Source organism: Podarcis vaucheri (assembly GCF_965113315.1).
Source record: "Podarcis vaucheri genome assembly, chromosome: 15".
NCBI classification, from domain to species: Eukaryota; Metazoa; Chordata; class Lepidosauria; order Squamata; family Lacertidae; genus Podarcis; species Podarcis vaucheri.
This window is the reverse complement of record NC_138753.1, coordinates 27,574,247-27,593,832: the sequence shown is the minus strand read 5'-3', so window position 1 is coordinate 27,593,832 and position 19,586 is coordinate 27,574,247. Positions and strand designations below refer to the sequence as shown.

The 19,586-nt window shown below is 41.6% G+C and overlaps 1 protein-coding gene across 2 annotated transcripts in view; it reads left to right on the top strand.

Moving 5' to 3' along the window:
* The first annotated feature begins 953 nt into the window (after window positions 1-953).
* The window catches only part of USP28 (ubiquitin specific peptidase 28), a 32,309-nt gene continuing 13,676 nt past the window's right edge, over window positions 954-19,586 (top strand). For both annotated transcript variants that reach the window (XM_082200877.1, XM_082200876.1), the window contains exons 1-15: window positions 954-1,106; window positions 6,673-6,750; window positions 7,389-7,521; window positions 8,250-8,367; window positions 8,926-9,088; window positions 10,098-10,184; window positions 10,675-10,812; window positions 11,822-11,895; window positions 12,741-12,820; window positions 13,714-13,862; window positions 15,583-15,710; window positions 15,890-15,985; window positions 16,933-17,097; window positions 17,463-17,674; window positions 19,113-19,183. In XM_082200877.1, coding sequence (XP_082057003.1) covers window positions 1,044-1,106; window positions 6,673-6,750; window positions 7,389-7,521; window positions 8,250-8,367; window positions 8,926-9,088; window positions 10,098-10,184; window positions 10,675-10,812; window positions 11,822-11,895; window positions 12,741-12,820; window positions 13,714-13,862; window positions 15,583-15,710; window positions 15,890-15,985; window positions 16,933-17,097; window positions 17,463-17,674; window positions 19,113-19,183 — 1,755 coding nt within the window. In that variant the 5' untranslated portion in view covers window positions 954-1,043. The remainder of the gene's footprint in view (window positions 1,107-6,672; window positions 6,751-7,388; window positions 7,522-8,249; window positions 8,368-8,925; window positions 9,089-10,097; window positions 10,185-10,674; window positions 10,813-11,821; window positions 11,896-12,740; window positions 12,821-13,713; window positions 13,863-15,582; window positions 15,711-15,889; window positions 15,986-16,932; window positions 17,098-17,462; window positions 17,675-19,112; window positions 19,184-19,586) is intronic.

Genomic DNA, 19,586 nt, shown 5'->3' with positions numbered 1-19,586 from the left:
TCCAAAGGCTATTCATCAGGAAATAAGGATTTAAATTTTTCATGTGTGCAAAAACTCAAGTCTGTTTTTTTAGTCGTTTAACCACATCAGTTAACAAACATGGATACATATGCTATGCTATTGTTTTAGTTAAATAAATTGTTTGAATTGCTATTGAGGAAATGATTACCTTTCTCCTTCCAATAAAGTATAGCAGAAAAGTTGTCCAAATATAAACAATAATTTCATAATTAACTGTCTATGTATTTCTAATAGTATAACCAAATCAGTAATTTTAGATATAACTGTAAAAACCACTCTGAAAATTTATTATTCCAAATATGAAACCTTCATCTGGTTGTAAATATTAAGATTATACCAGCAAGAATGAGTCTTTCTGTGAAAAAAATGATTGAAATCAAGTCTCACTGACTAATGATTTAAATCAATTCTTACTGACTAGTGATTTAAATCGTGATTTAAATCGATTTGATTTAAATCAAGTCCACCCTGACAGAAACCCATTCTGACGTGCATAAATGTTTAATGAATGCAGCGTATTAGAAGAACTGAAGTAAATATACTGTATCTGAGGGCGAGATTTAATACTTTCGCCTCACGTTTAGCGGGTGGGGGTGGGGAGGGAATGCGGACTATTACCGGCCGCCTCGAGCGAAGGCGACTCGTCGTAGGGAGCGAAGCGGCCGCGAGGCGGAGCGACCCGCGCGGCATTCGGCTCCCGCTCAGCCAAAAGGAACGGGAAGAGGAGCTAGGTTAAAAAAAAAGCTCTCTCGTGGGCATGCGCACCTCGCTCCAAGGGGGGGGCGCGGCCGGAGGAGGCTCGAACCCGACACGCCCTCTCTCTCGCGCGCGCTCCTCTTTTCGGAAACATTTGTTTTTCGTTTGGGTGAGGGGCGGCGTGCGTCGCCCTCTGCCGCGCGCTGATAGGTCGGCGGCGTGGGCGGGGCTTGGCGTGGGCGGCGGTTTGCGGGGAGCGTGGAGAGCGGAGAGCTCGGGCCGCCTCTGTGGTGGCTGAGGAGGAGGCGGCGGCGGCGGCGGGCGCGATGACGGCCGAGCTGCAGCAGGCCCAGGAGGGGGGCGCGGCTGCCGTCGAGAGCCAAGGACGGGTGAGGGGTTGGGGGCCTGTCTGGGGGTGGGGCGGTTCGTGAGAGAGAGAGAGAGTCCGAGTTGGGTCGCCTACCTTGGTCTGCCACCCGCGACGGTATACTGGGGAGAGGCAGTGGCGTAGCGTGGGGGGTGCAGGGGGGGGGGCCGGCCGCACCGGGCGCAACATCTCAGGGTTAGGGTCAGGGGGCGCAAATTACTTGCCTTGCCCCGGGTGCTGACAACCCACGCTACGCCACTGGGGAGAGGGAAGAAACCCGCGCCTCTTACCTTTTTCACTTCTCTGCCCTTCTATCCTCCCCCCCTCCAAAAAAAGAAAAAAAACCCAACCCCAGGGCTCAGTCTGTATATAAACAGATATAGCCGTTAATATTAGCAATATTCATTAGTATTGCGATTATTTATTGCTGTTATATTCATCGCTGGTCACCTATCTATATAACCTTTTCCTGTAAACACAAAAAAGTCTCCTGGTTCAATATTGCGTGTAGAAGTGTGCTTTGAGCGCCCTAAATAGAGCGCCCTAGATACTTGATGGATGAAGCTGTAAGTGGCAGAAGAAGAGGAGGGCCTTTATGGGTTTACAGGACTTTTTTTCTTCGTGCGTCTTCTGTTTCCCTAAACGGAAAACTCTGAAAGTGGGGTCGTATCATTAGCAGGCAAACAAAGAGGAAGGAAGAAATTTCAGGTGCTACGAATCAGTTTATTGCGAGATGAGGCGGGTTTTTTGCCTCCCCTGCAGACACTTTTTAAAAGTGCTATTTTTCTAGAAAAAGAGATGCTGTAACTCACCCTTGTTCTCTTATAATGGCAGTGGCAGCCACCTGAGAGGTGCTTGAACTGAGTTCTGGTGCTTTCCAGTGGGGAGGGGGGAAAGCCCCGCTCTTCTCTAAACTACTTAAAGTATCTTAATACTTGCTTGCTGTTTTTCCTTTCACACACCTCAGAGATGCATGTCTTCATGGTGTATCTGTTAGTTTTGTATACACTTTTCTTTCGTCAGCTGGGTTTTGCGTTTCTCGTGCACCTTTGACATTTATAGATATGAACCTCCCTTGCTGCTCCTCAGAATCCCCTTTCGGCGTTCCTGCATCACTGTGGGTAGGGGGATAATTAAAATTTATGGCTGCTTTAAATGGATTCTAGATGTGTGATTTTAAGGTGGTGTTCTTACATTGCTCTAGAACTCTCTGAGGACCTTGGGCCCAGTGAAAGTAGTAAAGACTTTGCTTGGTTTTTATAGGAAAGTTCAGCTGGGCAAGCGGCAAGCAGTAGTCATGAGCTCGCTCTGATACGTAGCAATATTGCAGATCTGTTGATTCTGCCTTGTGGATTTCAGTGGCAAAAATTCAGCTAAGCAAGATCCACTTTGCACACTGAAATGTGCTGCTGCTAGTGGTGCTGTTTGAAAAAGGTAGCTGTGACTTTATCTGTACATAGGTAGCAAACCCTGTGGTTGGATTGCTGCTTGTGGTGGTGATGCCCTGGTAATACAACCATCCCTTAAATTTGTGGTACATATGACTTTTTTGCTCCTGTTAAGACTGTCTTTGTTTCATTTATGTCAGGATAAGATGTCTATACACTTAGTGGGAAAAGTTGCTGCTAGGCTGCTAAGTGGGGCAACCCAATTGGACTATGGGGTCACTGGTCCTGAATGTGCTACAGTGGTTGGCAATGACCTACTAGGCCAAATTCAAAGTATTAGTCCTTGCGTATGAAGCCTATCCACTATGTCTGACCCTACAATTGGCAGGTGAGACCTTAATGGTGGTGGTGCCACTCAGGGCTGCCTGGTTGTTGACCTTTGACAGGGTCTTTTCAGTGTCTGTTTACCATTTTTGGAATGTCATCCCTAATGAGGAACTTCTCTATCTCTTACCATTGGCTTTCAGGAGAAATTTTAAAACATTCATTTTTATTCGGGAATGGATATTTATTCAGATGACTGAAATATACTGTTCTTGGCCATCCCAAGATCGTTGGAAGGAACTGTTTTTAGATTGCTTTTTAATGTGTCCTGGGCCACTTCAGGAGATGGGCATGATATAAATCAAATGAATAAAATAAAGTTAGATAAAACATACAGGTGATGAGCAGGATTTGTTTTTGGCCTGGCAACCCATTTTGTGGTACCAAATGAAGCTTGTGAATCTGATAACTATAAATATTTTTATTTACTTGAACTTAAGATGTTTCCTAGTCAAAGCATTGTTTAATGTCTGGATAAGATACAAGGACTTACTGGAAAATAAAACTCCAAGGTGGTTGTCACAGATGGAAGCAAAAGCTCTGAAAAAGCTCAATATGGAGGCCAAATGGCCAAAATATTGGGAAATTTTGGAACAAGACGGAGATAGATTGAAATTGCAGAGTTTTGAGAAATTAAAAAACAAAGTGTGAGACTGGCTTCATTATTATCAGATAATGGATACATATAATTTGGATAAGAAAATTGGTTTCCAGGTGGAAAAATCAAAATTAGAAACAGAACTGTTAGAACATAAAACTAAGATTTTGTCAAAAATGTATAACTTGCTGTTGAAATGGAATACTCAGGATGAAACGGTGAAATTTCCTTTAAGAAAGAAAGATAGATAATTGTTACAGATTTTTAAAAGATTAACAAAGCCATATTTGGGTCTGGCCTTCACTCTTCTAAACAGAAGTACATAGTTTTCACTAATAGTTAGTAACAACTACCAATGTGGTTTGACCAACCAGTGGTAGGTTAGCTTTGTCACTGAACTTAAAATAAAACTTACTAAACCTCTGGGTAATGAAATTCCTTTTACAGTTGCTTGTTACAGTGAATATTAATCATAGTCTAATACTAATTTTAATTATCTGTCATGATGATGTCAAATTATTTTCTGAGGAGCAGACAGCTTTTTGGCAGGCTTGTAACATCTTCACAGAATGATGGTGTTCCCAGTATTACAAAAATGACTTGCTGTGTGCCATTGGATGTTGACGAGTTGTGTGTGACACTCAGTGAATGATATTCCCGTGATTAGTATTTTATTGAGCTAGATGCTTCTTTAGTGCTGATTTTAGTGTTCTATTCTGATATTTTTTGGAAATTGTCTTGGTGAGAATTTCGGCCCTTAAGGGCAGCCTATAAATATTTCAATTTGTTTTTTAAAAAGAAACCAGTTCCTGACAAATAATTTAACAGGGTGCCTTAGGGACATAAACTGATCTAAATAAGTTGGAACTTGAATGATGTCTTTGCATCTGGAGTATACCCTTTTTGGGGGAAAGGGGTTGCGTGCACATAGTGAGAGTGGGATAATTATGTATAATGTAATGATTCCTAAACTGTATTTTAATTTCCTTCTGGGACTCTGGCTGTGAGATTCATAATTGCCAGTATCTGAGTAAGGGGGTTCTTTACCATTCAGTTTGTTTTTACCTGTTTTCCTTGCTGTTTAAAAATGTTGAATATCCACCCTTTCTGAATGCTAGCCAAACTTTTCTGAAAATCAGCTATTTGATCTCCGGTATTTGGGCCCAGCTTGGTTTGTTAATAGGTGAATTTGCATGCCTTTTTCATATTTTGATAAAAAGGACCAGATAACTTTTTAGCCCTTGGGAATTAATGAGACCCGGTTCCTGACTTCTTTTTCTTCTCATTACCTGAGTGGAAATTTATCAGTGTAGAATATTATACAGTCACACCTTCGGTTAAATGTGCTTCAGGTTGAGCGTTTTCAAGTTATGCTCCACGGCGACCGGGAAGTAACAGAACGCGTTACTTTCGGGTTTCGCTGCTCGTGCATGCACAGATGCTCAAAATGACGTCATGCGCGGAAGCAGCGAAACGCGACCCGCACAGCCGCGTCTTATGTTCTACTCAGGATGTGAATGGGGCTCCGGAACGGATCCCGTTCGCATCCAAGGGTACCAATTTGGAGTAATTTGACCCTAGATGCTGCTATGCAACTACTCTATAATCTGCTTGCCTACTTCATAGAACCTCTAGAGTGAAGAAAAGCTGTGTTGTTGTTGTTGTTGTTGTTGTTGTTTAGTTGTGTCCAACTCTTTGTGACCCCATGGACCAGAGCACACCAGGCACTTCTGTCTTCCACTGCCTCCCACAGTTTTGTCAAACGCATGTTCATAGCCTCGAGAACACTGTCCAACCATCTCGTCCTCTGCCGTCCCCTTCTCCTTGTGCCCTCAATCTTTCCCAACATCAGGGTCTTTTCCAGGGAGTCTTCTCTTCTCGTGAGCTGGCCAAAGTATTGGAGCCTCAGCTTCACGATCTGTCCTTCCAGTGAGCACTCGGGGCTGATTTCCTTCAGAATGGATACGTTTGATCTTCTTGCAGTCCATGGGACTCTCAAGAGTCTCCTCCAGCACCATAATTCAAAAGCATCAGTTCTTCGGCGATCAGCCTTCTTTATGGTCCAGCTCTCACTTCCATACATCACTACTGGGGAAACCATAGCTTTAACTATACGGACCTTAGTTGGCAAGGTTATGTCTCTGTTTTTTAAGAGAGAAAAGCTAGATCATGCTAACTCCACCAGCCAACTGGTTACAGGGCAGTTTGAAGAGGGTCTAGCATGCTGTATATCTTTGGCACCTTGTTGTAAGTGAGAAATGACAAACCTAAATGGCATGTGCAGCCAGCTTAAAATAGCTCCTCATCAAACCCCTGCAAATTCCTGGACTGCTTACATCTGATAGCATATGCTGCTGCTTTTTGGTAGAATAAATATGTAGACTGCTGGTCCCTTGCCCTGGTAAAGGGATATTTGAACTGGTATTGCTTAGGCGTGGCTATAATTCCTCCTTTAAAGGGCACATGCTCCTTTCTAATAAGGAGCTAGCTTTCACTGAGGCATAAAATGGAACATGTTGCATTTAAATGTATTGATGTCTACTGGTATTTGGAGACTGTAAACTTTTGAGTTGGACAGAATGCTTAATGGCATGTCTAGGTGATCAAATGTCTGCATCTAGAAAGGTCCAGAAAGGTACATTGACCTGTGGAGGCAACCATTGAACTTTCCCTTTTTGTGCTTCACGCATAGAGCCATTGGTCTGCCCTCCTTCCTTGTATGCAGAAGAAACAAACCACACTTTCTGGCTTAGCTGCATGTCCAGCCTAGGGCGTGATGTGTTTTTCTCAAACTGCAGTTGATAAGCCAAGATCAAACCCTGGCTACAGTTCATGGTTTAGGAACAAAACAAACAAAAAACCATGGTCACTTGATTTGGATGTAAATCTTGATTTAGGGATTGTAATTTTTTTCTTCACAGTTCAAGCTTAGGCGTATGCATGGTTATTGAATCATTAGCTCTAGCTCATGTGTGAACTGTGCTGATGTTTCAACTTTCCCCAGCCTGGTACCCACCCTCCAGATGTTGATAGACTCCATCTTCCATCAGCCCAGCCTGTGTGGCCATGGTGAAGGCTGATGGGAGCTGTAGCCCAGCAACATCACCAGGGCACTGGATTGGAGAAGGCTGGTCTACAATGTTGGTATTGCCTCACTGTAAGTATTCTTTTGTTATTCCCTTATTGACATGTACTTTCTTTGTCCCGTGTGACTGTAGAATGGCAATGTGCTCATCAACCAGCTCAGAGAGATCACAGGCATTCAGGATCCTTTGTTCCTCCACACAGCCCTGAAGGTAAGTATTCTTCTGCCATTTTGGTAGCACTGGTTGTTGCACTATGAATGTCAGACCTGCTCACCAAGCACTTTTCCTCTGCCTCTGCCTGTGTTCTAGCTGTGCTCTTGGCACTCTTTGTGTTGACCCAGTAGAGCCAGCAGAGGCAGCCATGTTTCCCCAAAGGGATTGCTTCAAGCCAGGAAAAAACAGTATAAAGACAGCTGTCCACGCTGCCACTCCTGACCTTTAAAAGCACCATCTTAAACATGTCACATTTGCTTCAAGTTCGAATAAGAAGAATGCAGAGAGAGCTTTTTACTGGGCATTATCTTGCACTTGTATTGCATTTCCGGAGAGGATCACTACCATTTACTGAGCCTCTCCTAGCACAGGATATAATAGGACCCTTTTAGGAGCATGTATGAAATTGTGGTTCCTGTTTGAAATGCTCTTTTCATTTTCATTGCCCTTCTTTAAAGCTGGACCCCACATCTCTATAGAATAGTGTACAGACAGGGCAGGATGGGAATTGTACTGTACTTTAAATCTTAATTTTTCCAGTGAGTGTCCTGCATAAGCAATTGTTGACCTGAAATACTTTGTCCTATACATATTTTCTTCCCGTGTTGCACAAATGCTTTGTTCTTTGTCCTTAGGCTGCTGATGGAAACTTAATTCAAGCCGTTAGTTTCCTCACAGAACACCACGCTAAAGAGTCAGGGCAAGAAGCCGTTGCTGCAGAACCATCTGACAGTGAAGGAAGTGCAGTTGGCAAAAATCAGGCAACCAGTAGGTGACTTCTTGCCTTTACCTGAAATATTCTTGCCACAGTTGGATGCATTTTTTGGGAATGCTATATATAGGTTGTGAAAACTTGAGCTATAGGCTCCCATTTATATAGAGACACTTTGCTGGGGCTAATGAAAGACAAGTATGGACCCATTAACAATTGGATTAGATGAAGAGGCTTGATCATTCCATTTTCATTGTTATGATGATGGGGTGAAGGGGCAATAGATTGAAACGGAAACATTGCGATGAGATAGCAATAGGAACAGTGTTTTTGTAATTATATGCTTACATGGATGAGAGCACATTAATTCTGTTAGATGGGAAATGAGCTTACATGTGGCTGGCTGCAAGCCAGGCCCTCATCTAGAACTCCAGACACTTCAGTTTCACACAGTCCTCCAGTCAAAATCTGGATTAAACTGCTTTGACCATCTGTGAGATGTGTGTCCTCATCATTGGAGTGAGTTTGAAAACCATTGTCTTAACATGATGGTCCAAGTTTAATTGTCCATAGAAAGCCTCTGTGTTTAGGTGGTGTTTGGAGTTTCTCTTTGTCAGTGCTTTTGGAAAGCATCAGATGAGGAAGTTTGAAAATGCCTATGCAGTGTTTTGCTTTTATACTGTTGCCTCCCTGTTTGAAAACCAGTAAAATACTGTGTCTTGGACTGGTTTTGTGAGGGGCACCTTCACTCTACTTAAATAGTGATAGCCACTTTGGTTTCCAGGTCCAGCTGAAGCAACAGAAGATGATGAAGCTAATCTGCAGGAAGCAGTTTCTTCTGGAGCCCTTGATTTTCCAAGTGTTCAAGTTGTAGAGAAAGATCCAGATGCAACAGTGAATGTGTATGCTGTGCTATGCCTTTTTCTTTTCTTTGTGCATGTTCCTATCCTGCCCTTTCTTCTAAGGATCCATGGGCAGCAAACAACCAAACAGTAAAACAATACACCAGTCAGCACAGAAGGGGTAGCAGATACCCGTGTCATAGCCATATTTACTCCCTTAGTATCTGTGAAGCGCCTTGGACTATATTTTATCACACTGTCGAAGAATGGTCTTTATTGGCACTGTTTACCCAGGTTGTGTTCAGGTCAGCAAGATGTTCTCCTCTTGTACATCTCCCACACAGTCTGGTCTTCCGCCTGCCGCATTCCATTGTTATCCCAGATAATGTAATCTGATCCCTACAGAATATGATCAAAAATCAGCCCACAAAGGTGTGCCCTGCCACAACACCTCTACAGCTGACCACAACAGCCGATCCTGTTAATTGTGGATGGGTTAAATATAGCTACTCTTCAGTTTTGCATTTTCCAATCAGAAACATGGGGAGTTTTGTGTGAACACAACCCTAATACAATGTAATTTTTGTCGCTGACTTGTCGATTTGTGTTCCCTGGCAGAGTTTATGAACCAAGTGTGGCTGAAAGCAACAATCGGTCCAAACGGAAACGGTGTGATGTCTGGGGAGAGGCTGCTGCCCAGAGTGAGTGGAGGAGAGCAGGCGACTGGCCAGTAGGGATGAAAAACATTGGAAATACTTGCTGGTTCAGTGCAGTCATACAGGTAAGATGGCGCCTCTAGTTCTTGAGTGCCATCTGCCGGGGCAAAATGGAGAACTTGTTGCCCTCTAGATGTTGCTGGACTCTGAGATTACTTGAGCCATTAGGTACATTCAAATTGTGATTGAGTGCTGTGGGCACTCGTCACAAACTGACTGCCATGGGGGCATGGTATAACACAACTTCACTGCCCTGGGTATAGCATAGCACACAATTAGAGTGAGTACAGTCATTATTGCTCTATTCCCCTGCCCCAAGACTACCTCATGTTTCCTATACGGAGTCAGCTATTTCCTGCTGGTCAAATGGTGGAGTTAAAAGCCCAAGAACCCTTGTACATTCTTTCCCTGATCCATAAAATTGGATGCTGCTTTTATGATGTTTTATACTATTTATACACTGCTTAGGGTTGTTGTTTTTTAAGTGCCTTTGAAGTACTTTTAAATAAACCAGTACTTTTTTATATAAGAGTTGGTGTGTGTGTGTGAGAGAGAGAGACCCTGGCCTTCTCATGGGAGAAGATGGTGTCACGCTCTCTCCGATGCCTATTTGCCATGGGGTCCAGTAATAATGGTATTAATAATAATTTATTTATTATTTATACCCCGTCCATCTGGCTGGGTTTCCCCAGCCACTTTGGGCAGCTCCCAACAGAATTAAAAGCACAATAAAACATCAAACATTAAAAGCCTCCCTAAACAGGGCTGCCTTCAGATGTTTTCTAAAAGTCAGTAGGATTGGGAGTGCTTTGTATGTTTCACTGGCTTTAGTGGGAGAGCTGAGCACATGCCGACATCTTTCTGTTGCCATGATTAAGGTCCACTTCAGAGCAGCAGTTTGTCTCTGCACAGTGTACATGCTTCTGTGACATCAAAAAATGTGTAGGAAATGCATAGCCTTTGAACTTATCATGAACGCTGGCCTACAAAGAGTGTTGTGTTCTGAACTGAGATCCAATTACAGTCTTGCTTTGATCAGATGAGGCAGTGGTTTAATTTAAGGGTTTTTGTCAGTCTCTCTTCCAGCTGCCAGAATTCCGCCGGTTGGTTCTTAGCTACTCCCTTCCAGAGAGCGTACTGGAAAATTGTCAAAACCAAAGCGTAAGTGCTGTCTGAACAAGGTCAGGTTGCTCATTTTCTTGTAGTTGTACTGTCTAAAATTAGAATGAACCTGGCTGATTTTGATAAGTTTATGAATCTAAAACATGTACTTGGTTTGAAACTGGCTTCAGAGTTTGAGGCTGGTTTGTTTTGCCACAGCTGGTATCATGTTTTCTTCAATATCTAGTTTATTATTTCAGGCAGAGTATGGGCCTGTGTATGAATATTCTTAAACATTTTTGCATTGTAATACATTAGACGCTCTCTAACTGCATACTTTCAATGTTTCCAAACTTCTCAGCCTCCTTGAATATTGCCCTGAGTACTAAATGGGCAGCTTCCCAGTACTTGTCCTTTTCTTTGTTTATACCTTGCCTTTGCCATCAGCAATCTTGACCTCTGTGCTATTTCTGTTGGTAAAATGCTAGCTCCTGTTACAATGGATTGCTCAGGTTGTCATTTCTGCAATTCATTGTGCTTTTTCATTCAGAAAAAGAGGAACATCGCGTTCATGCAGGAACTTCAGTATCTCTTTGCTTTAATGCTGGGAACACCCTGTAAATTTGTAGACCCTTCCGCAGCCCTGGACCGTCTCAGATGTGCGTTCAGTTCACTTGAGGAGCAGCAGGTAATTAGGATGGTTGTGCCACCAACCTTGATTGTGATCTATAAAGTGGGTGTGTGACTTTAAACCATAGCAGAGGCATCTCAACCTCTCTCCCTACATCTTAGATGGGATGTTTTCTAGTCCCTGAGCCCCACCATGAAGACGTGCTTAAAGTGGCTTGGGGCAGGAGGCTTCCCTTTGTCTTCCCCCTTTCCCAACTATTACCTTATGAGGATTCTGGGAATCATCCTGGACCTATTTGCTTGTGCTTGAAGAGAACCTTGTCAAAATTTAGTTGGCCTCTGCTAAAAGATCAGAGTGGTTTGTGTGTGGCTAACTAGTGTGTTGATGATGGTGATGGTGATGATAATAACAATTTTATTATTTATAACCCACCCATCTGGCTGGGTTTTCCAGCAGAATATTAAAAACACGATAAAACATCAAACATTAAAAACTTCCCTAAACAGGGCTGCCTTCAGATGTCTTCTAAAAGTCAGATAGTTGTTTATTTCCTTGACATCTGATGGACACCACCACCAAGAAGGTCCTCTGCCTGGTTCCCTTAATCTCACTTCTTGCAGTGAGGGAACTGCCAGAAGGCCCTTGGCACACGACCTCAGTGTCTGGGCTGAACGAGGGGGTGGAGACACTCCTTCAGTTATACTGGGCCAAGGCTGTTTAGGGCTTTAATGGTCAGCACCAGCACTTTGAATTGTGCTCGGAAACCTATTGGGAGCCAATGTAGTTCTTTTAGGACCAGTGTTATATGGTCTTGGTGGTCACTCCCATTCACCAGTCTAGCTGCCGCATTCTGCATTAGTCTGATGGCTCTTCCTGTGCATATGTGCCTTGAAATGCCTCTCTTTATTTATGCATGTATTCAGTCAGTCTCTGTGTTACAGCTCACAAGAATAGGAACAGTGGGTTCTGTTGCAAACACAATGCAAAAATAGTAGTTGCTAAAAACAACAGACTAAACTTGCTGATAATTAGCATTTTGGCATTAAGTGTCTTGTCTTTCTTCTAGCAAGATGTGAGTGAGTTCACCCACAAACTTCTGGATTGGTTGGAGGATGCTTTTCAGCTGGCTGTGAACGTTAAGTGAGTCTGGAGAAACTTGAACAATAAGTTTGGTATATGACACATCATTGAATTCCCTTTCCTTCTTTCCATTGAGAATAGGGTAGCATTTAACATTGTGAGATTATAACAATATTTCCTACCATGTGCTGCAGCTTGTTTAGGTGGTGGGGAAGACATCTTGAATTAAGCAAGAAGCTCTAGTTCATATTTCAATACATGATAAACTTTCTAAGCAAATGGGGCATTCCAAATCATGTAAGTTGCCTGTATTAATAGCTCCCTGTTCAACTTCCTATGACTCTAGGAGCTTGACATAGTTGGCTTTTGTAGCTAAACTGTCTGTTGAAACTTGGGAAAGCATCATTTTCATAATAGCTAGAGTCAGTATAGCAGAATGTGAGTATCTGAAACAGTGTTTGAGGCTCTGAATATTCTGGGCTATGTCACTTTAAACCACAGGAGAAAGCTCACGGGATGAAATGCTTTCTCACAGAGGAGGGGGACGAATTCCCTGCCTGTAGAAGACTAGTTTATTTGGGGAGAACAGTTCTATCCTGCCTGCCTTGGTAAAACGCTAGTTTTGGGTGGAGCATGGAATCTATTATATAGAGGAATATTCCATCACATGATTCCCTCATCTGCAGCCCTGGCAAAGGTTTCCTGTCTGAGTGGGACCTAAACCATTGTTTTCTAACAAATTGATAACTGCATATTTCAAGTACATATCCCCTGTCATTTTATTCCATTTTCAGGCACCTAAGGATTGTTGATAAAAGCCTTGGTCTTTGTTTTAAAAAAATCACTTTGTATTCCTGAGTCCAATGAATTTGTCATGTCTTTATTTGATTAATTGATTTCTGCAGTGGTAACTCACAGGACAAATCTGAGAACCCAATGGTTCAGCTTTTTTATGGAACTTTCCTTACTGAAGGTATTCATGAAGGTAAGGTAGACGTGGGGTTAATTTAATCCTCTTTACATTGATTTGTGTCCTTAGCTGGACTCTATCTGGGCACTGTTGCAGATAGGTCTGTTTTGGCCGCAGTCCAAGCAAAATTAAGCATTTGCAGCTCCCTCTTATGTCAGTAGTGGGACATTTAAATATCCACATTAGCTTACTATTGAAATTAATGAAAGTGCTCAATTACCATGGTTATGAAGATCCTTTCCAAGGGCTAGAGCCTTGAGCAGGAGCACTCCACGGAATTGACGGTGGGTTCACAGCAATATTTTGTTCTTGTAGATTTCTACTTCTTAAATTCTGAAGCAAGCAGTCATGCATGCTGTTCACTCATATGCAGAAATGTGTGAGTCTCCCTGCCTTGGAAGGTTCGGTGAACTGCATCACTAGGAAGTTTATATGTTCACGAGAGAACTATCACTAATCTTGACTATTACCAAAAAAAAAAAAAAAAAAACTTACCAAAAAATACAAAACTAATATCCTCATATGTTATCCACATGCGATGAGAATGTAAGGAATACTTGCAATATTCCCAAATTTGTTATTAACATTGGCCCTAAATCAGGAAAAAGTAGGAAAGAATAAGAATTATTATTTTATTATTTATATGCCACTCATCTTACTGGGTTGCCCCAGCCACTCTGGGCAGCTCCCAGCAAAATCTATAGAGCCATTGCACTGTGTTGAAGGCTTATTAAAAACTGTAATATGTTTATATTGACCAGTCAGTTGAAAACAAAACAAAACCCTTGTTTGGCTTAGCTTTAATAAAAACCTCTTTGCAATATCTAGATATATCTGTAAAGAGATATTCTGGTGTGTGCTTGGTTTTATGAAAAGCTGGCTTTTGACTTTTCTCCTTTCATGTTCAGGCAAGACCTTTTCCAAAATAGAGACATTTGGCCAGTACCCCCTGCAGGTAAATGGTTATAAGAACTTGCATGGATGTTTGGAAGGCGCCATGGTAGAGGGGGAGACTGAACCGTCGTCATCTAATCAGTCAGTGAAGTATGGGCAAGAGGTTAGTTCTACACGATTCATCCATTTTACTTACAGGCAACAGAGAAAAGACAAACATGATCCCAAATGAGAAATTGTAAAAAGTATTGTGAAGCTCACATTTTACGTGGGAATAGTTAAGTGTACAGTATTTCGTGGCTGACATGTTCATCAAAGCTAGCATGCCTGGGTTGTATAATTGCTGACTTCCCACATAACCTGTCCAGCATTTACCTTGCAGTAAAAGGGTCTGCTTATTATGTGTAAGTGTGATAAAGTGTTTCTCTTTCTATTGAAGCCTACCCGTACCCGAGTAGGGAGGAACCACTGCCTCCATATTTTCGGAGGGTAAAAGTACAGTTCTTAACTTTATGGTATGCTTTTTTTTTGTAATTCATCTTTTCCCTCTTCGTGTACACTACACTTTTCATTTTCATCCTAAAAAAATAAAAAATCTTCTGCCTCCACCTATCTTGCTCTTTCTGCTTTTTGATTTAAATCATGACCCAATCATATGCTGCTTAGACATATTTGAAAGCTGTTCAGAACTACTTTGAACTTCCTAAAGCATCTCTCTTTATAAGAATTGTTTATGAACACATGGCAAAGAATGAAAAATAAAGTTTTGCATTCTGGCAGGCAGTTGAATGAAAGGAGACTCTGCTGCTGTTTAAGGTCCATCTGTGCAATATTGGCACTTTCTTCTGCAGCATGTGATGTTCCTTGATAGAGCTGATTGGCTCTATGTTGAAAATAATGTCAGGTTTTCTAAATTACCCACCTAATCTCCCAGGGCTTCACTGTAAGGCAAGTCATCTTGAGTGATTTCAGCTCCGTAGTTTAGGATCCCAGGAAGCTTAAAAGCAAAAATCTTAGCCAGAGGCAATTTTTTACTTAACCCTTTATGTCTTTTTTGTATATCTCCAGCCATCTTAGAACTGCATCTTAAATCAGAACCTTTCTGTTCACATTGCAAAGAAGGCTTTAGGAGGCTGATGTGTTGGGAATAGTCAGGAATGCTCTCACTCTGTTCAGTTAATAGGAGTTAGTTCTGCTTTCTCGTCTATAGTTAAATTATCAGCTTTTGTAGGATTAAAGAATAAGGATTGCTTTTTAAGAAACATAGATTTATTTATTTTTAATGTCCCTATGTTACATTCAACTGCCAAGGTAAAAGTTGTGGCAACTAGGATAACTTTTAAAAAGTGCATCAGGCCAACTAATTACAAATAGCTCTAAACAGAGGGTGTGATTTATTTATTTTTTATCGTGCAAGCTTTGTCTAGCTCTAGATGCCAGAAGGCTATTAAAAGCTTAGAAGATGGAACCATTGACAGGATATTTCCATTGTGGATTTTAATATCAGCAGCTAGAAAACTCTTCTGCTCAGTGTCTATTTGAAACAGTTTCCAACTTGGCAGTTTTTAGTTGTGATTGTAAGGCTTGTTTGGGTTGCTCTATAACATTGCCTTTGTACACACCCAGCAATTTAAGGTGGGCTCAACTTGACTTTAAAATCAGTATTCAGAAATAGCTTATAACTAAATGTACAAAATAACATGCATTGATCACCCCTCCCCACTGGGTATGGCGCATGACTTCCTATGGTCGATAGATATGGTGAGATCTCTGGTGTCTTACATATTTTCTGTGATTAAGTCCTGCTTGAAGCTGCTTGAAAATTACGTGAAGAAAGTCTAGTATCCTTCTCCTGTCCTAAAACCTTTTTTTGTGTGTTCCAGCGCTGGTTTACAAAACTTCCTCCCGTGTTGACTTTTGAACTTTCCCGTTTTGAGTTCAATCAGTCGCTTGGGCAGCCAGAGAAGATACACAACAAGCTAGAATTTCCACAGATAATTTATATGGACAGGTGAGATGTTAACTGGTAGTATCATATGCAAAAGCTCAGAGCATCAGGCTTTACCCTCAAGGCCTGCTAGAGTAATATTGGCATGACTGCATCAGTCTTCATAATGATTCATGTGTACTTTTGAATGGGAGGATTGATGCTACAAAAAGAGACCACACAAATAAGTGTTTCTCCTTTAGGTTCCTGTATGGTAACAAAAAGCTTGTTCAAGCCAAAAGAGAAAAGATCAAGAAACTGAAGGATCAGATAACGGTTCTACAACAGAAATTGGAAAGGTAGGTGGTCAGCTTTTCGAACTACAAAACTTCATGTTTCCATATTCAGGCTGTTATGTATGGTGGTCAGTCCATGATTAGAGCAGCAGTGTCTATATCACCTTTCCCCACATGTAATTAATATGAACGCATTGGACTGGTGTGTTTTTCACTCAGTTTGGGATCTGTGAGTGCAATCTTGGCGGGAGCCTCCACATCTCTCCAGTCATTTCAATGATCTCTCAGAGTGGCAAGGAAAAGCTTTCTATGACTTCTCCCTATTCTCCAGCCCACAAAGGGTCATATGACTACATACTGCTTCTATCTAGCCACATTTATTATAGCTGCTGGATGTGTCCAAAGCAAATTTCCTGAAGAGGGCAAGCTTTTATCCAGCATTGGACACACACACACAAGGACATGGATTGAAGGCTTGGCTGTTAAGCTTCTCATGGCTGAGTAACAGTGGCTTGTAGTTGAGACACAATAAGTTCCTTAACTGGTCCTTGGCATTCTACCATGAACAATAACTTTTACTTTATATTACTGTTGGGTAATATAGGCAAATACTGCACTAATTAACACTGCTTGTTTTGGGGCCCATCTTATGTTCAAGGAAGTGGTCTCCATGCGTGTTGACTGACTTTTAGAAAGGCCTACAAACAGATGCCTCTTCCTTCTTGGGTTATTATGCCTGACGTTATAGAATCCAACTTTCAGTGGTAGTTTATCATGCAGTTTTTCTTGGTAGTTAAAATTTAAATTAGATTTACAGTAGTACTTGGGCATATGCCAGATATTTAAAGGGAAAGCCCAATTGGTCGCTAATGCTTCCTTAAAAAACTATTGTAGCTTTGATCCCGTTAGAATAATTTAAAGTATACAGGGATTCAATAAACTTAATTGGTGTTTTTATAAAGTAGGATATAAATAACATGTCATAATTCTCTTTGATTTACTCTCTTTAGGTACACAAGATACGGTTCTGGTGCCAGCCGCTTCCCTTTGCCAGACATGCTGCAGTATGTTCTTGAATTTGCAGGTACTAGGCTGCCTGGGGCTGCCCCCTGCACTCAAGACTTGACACCAGTAGCTGAATGCCAAACTTCAGAGACTCCTCCAACGCAAAGCAGGTAAAGAACTGATTTTCCTAAGATATCATTTGCAGCCTCACCTTGGCTCCAGAAATCTTGGGATCCTTTTATATATCCTTTCCATTTCCTTGCTTTCCATATTTCCAATGAAGGACTTGGTTGAAAGCTGAGTGATGCCATTCTGACAAAGGTTGGTTTTCCATTGGGGTTGATTTAAAATGAGAAAAATAACATGTCAGCGATTCAAATTGTTGTAACTTGATGTATGCTTCTTTGGGGGGGTGTCTTTGGCCAAAAAAGCATCATACTATAGCTCATTAGGTGGCTGCTGAGTTCAGAGAAGTGTTGGTTTCCATTTGCTGGGAACTGTAGCATTGATTATCTTTCTATCCTTCTCTTAATAGGGTGACAGTAACACAAGCTGAAAGTGCCAAGGACGTAGCCTCTGCCCTAGCCACACCTCACCAGGAACCAAACAACAAACCCCTCCAGTTTCCCAGACTTCCTGTGAAGGTGCCAGAAGACCATGTCCCTCGTGAGATCACAAAGGATGAAATAAGTCTTGTTGTGGCTTGCCTGCAACGATGGAGAGAAGAGGTTGAACAAGACATAAAAGGTTTGTGCCCAGATAGTGCCCTCCCTATTACAGTGGTACCTTGGTTCCTGAATGGCTTAGTTGACAAATAAATCGGCTCCCAAACGCCACAAACCTGGAAGTATTCCAGTTTGCAAATGCTTTTCGGAAGCCAAACACCCATTTTGGCTGTCGGTATCGTTTCCGGGGCTAATCAGCCAATCAGAAGCCACACCTTGGTTTTTGAATGTTTTGGAAGTCGAATGGACTTTCAGAATGGATTGAATTTGATAACCAAGGTACCACTGTATTGCGTTTGTTTTTTGTTTTTTAAATTGTAAGCTTTTACTGTATTTTAAATGGTCCTGGGAGCTTATGGTGAAAGGTGGACAGAAATTAACAACAACAACTTTCATTTGGAGCTAGAGTCACTGACTTTCATTGGGTATGTTCAGGGCTGTTCATTCTCTGCCCCATGCCAATGCAAAATAAACAGTGTCAACTTTCATGGAAACATGCTTATTCTAAATTCAGTTATTTCACCTGCTTGCTTCATTTGACGTTTGAAAGCTTAGTAAGTGTAGGATGCAGACTCTGAGCTGGAGGAGCCTGTATCCTATTATATGTGATGCCATTTTCACTTGATTATCAGCTGCTTTAGAGACCTGCTGAAAGGCAAGAAATAAATACTTTAAATGCAGCCTGCTCTTAATCTGCCTGCACACTTTTGCCTATTAAACCTCCACAGCAATTGAGACTTCTGCAGGTAACCGTATTCTTCACAAAACATCAATAGCCTTGGCAATTTTCATGATTATTTTCTTTATAAATGGAAGTAATTTCTAACCCATTCTTCATTGTTCACCCAATCCCAGAGTGGGATGTGACATTCAAATACAGTAAATGTGAAAATGGACAATATGCTAACAAAGCTACAGCAGCCGAACCAAGGACGCTCCTTTAGTCAAATGCTTGGGCGAAATCATCACCCGGTACCTTTGTGTGAATAGAGTTTTGAAAATAGGAGCTGAACTACTGTAAATCAATGCTTCCAACGTCATTCTCTGAAGCTGCTCTTGAAGAATGGTGTGGTTAGTAGTATCAAAAGCCACTGAGAGATTGAGGAGAATCAACAGAGCTGCACTTCTCCATCTTTCTTCTGATGAAGGCCTAATTTCAGGCTGGAGTGGGTCTTCTAGATAATCAGTTTCTTCCAAGAATGTCTGGAGTTGAGAGGCCCCTCCCTGTTAATCACTTCCCTAAGGAACGAGGCATGTGGGCTGAGAGTTATTAAGATTGTCCAGGGAGAACTTTCAAAGAATGGGTGCACTGGTGCCTCCTTCAAGGCAGCAAGAAACTGCTTGTCATGCAGCAGTGCATGGATTTGAATGTAGGTAGATATTTGTGTTGCCTGTGTCCTAGAAATGCTTAACAGTTAACGCAAGATCAAACATAAGTATTGAATTGTTTTGATTAACAGACCTGAATGCTTCTATTGCACTGCTTTCCCAATCTATTGACCAGATGTACTCAGATCCTTTGCTTCATCAGGTAGGATATTTTGACTTTTTGTTGAGATTATGTTTTTTCTGTTCTTGTGCTAGCACTGGTACATGCTGCCAGTGCATGCTGTTAATTGAGTTCATTTACAGCTTTCTTGAAAGCAATATCATCTTACTGTATTGTTGAACCTAAAGTAATTCTCTGATCTGTCCACATAAAACTAGTTTACTAAAGCCCAGCCTTTTCAAGCAGGCATTTGGATTCTATATGATATCCTGCAAATAATGAAATTACCTTGCTGTGGAATGGTATTGCTAAAGGGATTCATTAAAACTTGTTCTTAGACACAGGCACTTTCCATTTTTCTACCTTACGCTATTTCCTGTGCTTGTTTCAGTGAGCTGTAGATGCTGTTGTAAATATTAATAACTGGTGGAGTTGGTTCAGTTTT